At 63.8% G+C, this 5,517-nt stretch overlaps 2 protein-coding genes across 2 annotated transcripts; one reads left to right on the forward strand and one right to left on the reverse strand.

Moving 5' to 3' along the window:
* Positions 1-393: 393 nt before the first annotated feature.
* Positions 394-3,040, forward strand: IDH2 (isocitrate dehydrogenase (NADP(+)) 2). Its single transcript, XM_010717672.3, has 10 exons — positions 394-543; positions 714-879; positions 1,092-1,252; positions 1,323-1,466; positions 1,543-1,679; positions 1,770-1,921; positions 1,992-2,104; positions 2,194-2,291; positions 2,392-2,484; positions 2,641-3,040. The coding sequence occupies exons 1-10, from the start codon at positions 493-495 to the stop codon at positions 2,726-2,728; spliced, it is 1,203 nt and encodes a 400-aa protein (XP_010715974.1). The 5' UTR covers positions 394-492; the 3' UTR covers positions 2,729-3,040.
* Positions 3,041-3,688: 648 nt separating this feature from the next.
* ZNF710 (zinc finger protein 710) lies at positions 3,689-5,511 on the reverse strand. Its single transcript, XM_031555381.1, has 3 exons — positions 5,286-5,511; positions 4,858-5,032; positions 3,689-4,640 (listed from the first exon to the last, which is right to left on the reverse strand). The coding sequence occupies exons 1-3, from the start codon at positions 5,418-5,420 to the stop codon at positions 4,468-4,470; spliced, it is 483 nt and encodes a 160-aa protein (XP_031411241.1). The 5' UTR covers positions 5,421-5,511; the 3' UTR covers positions 3,689-4,467.
* Positions 5,512-5,517: the final 6 nt, after the last annotated feature.

The raw sequence follows: 5,517 nt of genomic DNA on the forward strand, positions 1-5,517 counted from the left end.
GGGGGGAACTGCGCCCTCACCCAGCTGGGTTTGTGTCCCCGTGGCCCCGAGGGTTTGCGCCGGGCCACGTCCCGCTCCCGCGTGGGGTTTTGCCCTTCGTGTTGCACCCACGTCCTGAGCGGGGTTTGCACCCGGAGCCGCTCCCGGACGGGTGGGGTGGGGTTGTGCAGCTCACGGTGCTCCCACCATGTCTGTGCCATGGGGCCACGGGTGGGACCCCAGTGAGGGGTGAGCCCCAACGCCTGGCACCCCGACCCGCACCCGGAGCGGACGCTTTCAGCCCCAGTACCCCGGGTTGGGTGGGGGGCTTCGTGCTCCAACCCATCGTGCCCAATGGAGGCTTGCACCGAGCCTGCTCCCGGCCCCGTCTGCCGCTTTGCACCTGAAGTGCACCTGGCCCCGTGTGAGGTTTGTCCCCACGCGGTGCCCCGTGACGCCGTGCTGCCGCCAGATGCTGACAGGCGGATCAAAGTGGCCAGCCCGGTGGTGGAGATGGACGGCGATGAGATGACGCGCATCATCTGGGCCTTCATCAAGGAGAAGGTACGGGGCTGTGGGGGCACGGGCGGCCCCTGTTCCCTGCAGGAAGCAGGTGGTGCGCACAGCGCGGCTTCCGGCACGCGGGGGGGGAAGGGGGAGGGGGGCCGGGTTTGGCTGTACAGCGCTGCACTGTGCTGCTCTGGGACGGCCCTGCTCTGACCCTCCCCCCTCAGCTGATCCTGCCCAACGTGGATGTGCAGCTGAAGTATTTTGACCTGGGGCTGCCGCACCGGGACAAGACGGACGATCAGGTCACCATCGACTCGGCGCTGGCCACCAAGAAGTACAGCGTGGCCGTCAAGTGTGCCACCATCACCCCCGACGAGGCCAGGGTGGAAGGTGGGAGGGGACTGGGGGGAGGATGTGGGACCCCTGTGTCACAGCGCTGGCTGTGAGTTGGTGCTGTGCTGCTGGCACAGGGCTCTGGCAGCCGCCCACGGCACAAGGGGGCTGAGGGGCCAGGAGGGCTGTGCTGTGCTGTGCTGTGCTGTGCTGTGCTGTGCTGTGTGGTGCTGGCCGAGCACCTCGTGCCTCACTGCTGCACCTCGCAGAGTTCAAACTGAAGAAGATGTGGAAGAGCCCCAACGGGACGATCCGGAACATCCTGGGTGGGACGGTGTTCCGGGAGCCCATCATCTGCAAGAACATCCCACGCCTGGTGCCCGGCTGGACGCAGCCCATCACCATCGGGCGGCACGCCCACGGTGACCAGGTGAGCACGGCGGTGTGGGGCTGGGGGGCTACTGCTGCCCGGCCCCATGCCAACACACCGCCCTACGCAGTACAAAGCCACCGACTTCGTGGTGGACAAGTCCGGGACCTTCAAGATGGTCTTCACACCGAAGGATGGCAGTGGGGTGAAGGAGTGGGAGGTGTTCAACTTCCCTGGCGGCGGCGTGGGCATGGGCATGTACAACACGGACGAGGTACCGGGGAGCTGCCGGGGGGCCGGTGGGGAGCCTGGAGGACCGTACTGAATGTAGCACTGCGTGTCCTTTGCAGTCCATCTCGGGCTTTGCGCACAGCTGCTTCCAGTACGCCATCCAGAAGAAGTGGCCGCTCTACATGAGCACCAAGAACACCATCCTCAAGGCCTACGATGGGCGCTTCAAGGACATCTTCCAGGAGATCTTTGATAAGTACGGAGCAGACGGGGCGCCGTGGGGCCGGGCTGGGCTGCGAGGTGGGCACCCTGTGCCGGCATGGTGCCGCTGACTGCTGTGCTGCAGGCACTACAAGACGGAGTTCGACAAGCTGAAGATCTGGTACGAGCACCGGCTCATCGACGACATGGTGGCGCAGGTGCTCAAGTCCTCAGGTGGCTTCGTCTGGGCGTGTAAGAACTACGATGGTGACGTGCAGTCGGACATCTTGGCCCAAGGTGATGCTGGCAGCTTTGGGGCTGGTGGGGTTCCGCGCTCCCGTCCCGTCCTGACCCCGTCCCGCCGTAGGTTTTGGCTCTCTGGGGCTGATGACCTCGGTGCTGGTGTGCCCCGATGGGAAGACCATTGAGGCAGAAGCAGCACATGGCACCGTCACACGGCACTACCGGGAGCACCAGAAGGTGGGTGTGTGCCCTGAGGGGTCCCTAACTGAGGGGTCCCTAACTGAGGGGTCCCGGGCGACCGCTGAGTGGGGGCTGTCTGCCCGCAGGGGCGGCCCACCAGCACCAACCCCATCGCCAGCATCTTCGCCTGGACGCGTGGGCTGGAGCACCGGGGCAAGCTGGACAGCAACCCGGAGCTGATCAAGTGAGTGGTGTGAGGCAGGGGGGGTTGCTCCGGGGCTGCCCCATGTGGCACATGGGGACCCGTGCTGGGCCACGGCTGCTGCTGAGCGCGCTGCCCCCAGGTTCGCTCAGACGCTGGAGAAGGTCTGTGTTGAGACTGTGGAGAGTGGGACGATGACGAAGGACCTGGCGGGCTGCATCCATGGGCTGGCCAAGTACGTGTGGCTGCAGGGGTGGGGCGGGCGGCGCATGCCGTGAGGAGTGGGCAGCTATTTAGGGCTCGCACTGCGCCGGGCGGCAGCTCTGGCTGTGGCTGTGGCTGTGGCTGTGGCTGTGGCGCAGGATTCCCATTCCGTGCCCTTCTCCCACAGCGTGAAGCTGAACGAGCACTTTGTGAACACCACCGACTTCCTGGATGCCATCAAGAACAACCTGGACAAGGCCCTGGGCAAAAAGTAGAGGACCCCCCCAGGTGCCGCCCGCCATTACCTCACTGCTAACGGCCCGCGAGCGGCACCTGCAGCTCCTCCACACAGCTCAGGAACGTTCCCCTCATTTTTATAACCCATTTTCCTACGTGTGTTTTTAAAGCGTTTCTAGGGGGGGTTGTAGGAAAGGGTGTGGGGGGCTGCCCTTCACCATGCTGTAATTTATGTAACCTCTGACCTCGTGGTGCCAAATGGCCATTAAATACATCCCGGCCCGTGGTGTGCACGGGGGTCCGTGCGCTCCTGGCACAGCAGGCAGCAGCAGCTAAAGAATTTAAATTCATTTATTTAGAATTATTGCTGAACAACTCTTCCGACCGAGGAGATAGACAAAAATAAACACAGTAGGGCTTTGCACGGGGGGGCAGCCGCTCTGCAGACACAGTGCAGACACCCCGACGGCTCTCCGGCACAGCGTGGCGCGGGGTGCGGTGCTTTTTGGTAACGGGACAGAGGTAGATGTGGGGATTTGGGGTGGGCACGGGGGACTGTGCTAGGGGGGGCTGGGCTGGAGGAGCTGCTGGGCCACGGTGGGGGGCTCCAGGTGCAGGGACACCAGGCAGGGTGGTGACTGGTTGCACACTGGGGTCAGCACGCGGCTGCCCCTCGGCTCTGGGTGCCGGCCCGCTCCCTTCTGCGCTGCAGGATGCAACCGCTGTGTGCCCTGGGGATGGGGATGCGGCATCCTGGGCTGGCGGGGCTGCAGCATGACCAAAGGGCATCCCTGTATCCCGCTCCCACCACAGGGGCACACAGCCCCCCTGGGGCTGCATTTCCAGGGCACGCTCCTTCCTGCAGCCGGGGCTGGAGATGCTCACACGCAGCAGAGTGCAGCATCGGTGCAGCAGAGCAGCCCCTGTGGGCGTGGGACCCCCGCCCGGCCCGTGCTGCCCCTGCAGCCCCGCAGAGCTCCACAGATCACACACGTTACACAGGTTTACAAAGAACATTGGTTGAAGGAAACTGAACTCAGTGAAAAGATAAATCCAACCACGCGGCACATCTGAAAAAAATAAATTACTTTCAAAATACCATCATTTGCTCAAGTTGAACAGGGTTTGCCTTCCTTTAAATACACTGCTCGCCAAAGCCACTCTGTACTCAGAGCTGCTGCTTCCGCTGAGCTTTGCAATTAGTTTGTAAGAAAATACTCTTTGTGTGTGTGCCCTGTGGCCTCTCGTGGCCTGCCCCAGCTCTGCCCGTACCAGCTCACCGCCGGTGCCAGAGCAACAGGAGCTGCTCTGGGCTGTGAGGAGCTGGGAAGCGCGAGGCGGTGCAGTGCTGGACTCCGTGCAGGGGATGCCAGGCTGATGCACGGCATGGTGCAGCTGAGCGGGGACCCAGGAGGTAGGATCAGGAGTGATGCTCGTTGTCTGCTGGGATGCAGCCTGCCAGCTTCAAGTACATCACACAGGTGAGGAACGGGGTGAGGGTCCGGCCACCACTGAGGTGTGAGGGACAAAGGGGTGGCAGGGCACCGGGTAGGAGGACACTCCTTCTCCAGAGGTTTAGGGAGAATGGGCCCCCGGTAGGAATGACCTCATGAAGGCAGGAGTTCTCCCAGGCTCCCTGCCCTGTGCCTGGCCGTGCTTTAGGGATGTCCCCGCCTGCCCACCCCCCTGCAGCAGCACTGCATCCCAGCAGCAGTTCTCTTACACGCTGGATCCATTTCGCCACCCCCCCCCCACCCCGGGCCACCCGCCCTCCTTGCTACAACATGTTGTAATAAGCCATTTCCTTCATGGCCTGCTCTGCCAGCGCGCCGTCGTCTGGGGGGTTCCCCACACCCTCATAGCCGTACGAGTTCTCCTCCTCGTAGTCTTCCATCTCCTGCTGCCCGTCCAGCTCGGTGTGCTCAGCCCCAGACAGGTCCATCATGGGATCTAGGCACAGCGCACACAAGCCGGTATCAGCCCCGTGCCCGTGGGGCTCTGCGGCTCCGCTCTCCCCCCAGCGGCCCCCACCCCACCACAGCACCCGAGGAGCGTTTGCTATGGGCGCTGTGGTTCGGTCCCGCTCGGGCAGCAAGCCAGCAGCGAGCACAGCATCCAGCGTGCAACGTGCAGAGCCCAGCTCAGCTCCGGCACAGCCCACACCTACCTTGGCTGTCCAGGCTGATGTCCATCACGCCGTGCTTGACCTTCATGTGCCGGCTCAGGTTGCCTTTCAGGTTGAACTTGCTGGAGCAATAGGGGCACTTGAAGGGCTTGCTGCCCGCGTGCAGGTGCATGTGGCCCAGCAGGTTGTACATACGGTTGAAGGACTTCCCACAGACCTGCAGCGACGTTCTGGGGTTAGCGGGGTCCTGCAGCCCCCAGTCCCAGCAAACGCCCAGCAGCAGCCCTGGGGTGCGGCTGTGCGGAACTGACCTCACTGCGGGGGCCCTGATTGCCGCCCAGCGATCTCTAGCGGGGCTGCCCGCCCTCCCCGCCAACCTCCCGCACCGTTCCTGTCCCGCCGCTCTTTCTGCAGCCTCCGCACTCACAGGACCCAGGCGCTGCCCCGCCTCCCCCGGTGCCCCGCGGTACCTTGCACTTGAATGGCTTCACCGGTGAGTGCACGATCATGTGCGTCTTCAGCGTCTGCTTCTGCACAAACGTCTTGAAGCAGATGTGGCACTGGTAGGGCCGGACGCTGGTGTGGATGAGCATGTGCCGCTTCATGTTGGCCTGCAGCGTGAACTCGCGCCCGCACACCTCGCACTTGAACTCCTTCACGCCCTGCGGGGATGCGGGAGGCGCTGAGCGCAGCGGGGAGGGG

Source organism: Meleagris gallopavo, chromosome 12 (genome assembly GCF_000146605.3).
Source record: "Meleagris gallopavo isolate NT-WF06-2002-E0010 breed Aviagen turkey brand Nicholas breeding stock chromosome 12, Turkey_5.1, whole genome shotgun sequence".
In the NCBI taxonomy this organism is placed as follows: Eukaryota; Metazoa; Chordata; class Aves; order Galliformes; family Phasianidae; genus Meleagris; species Meleagris gallopavo.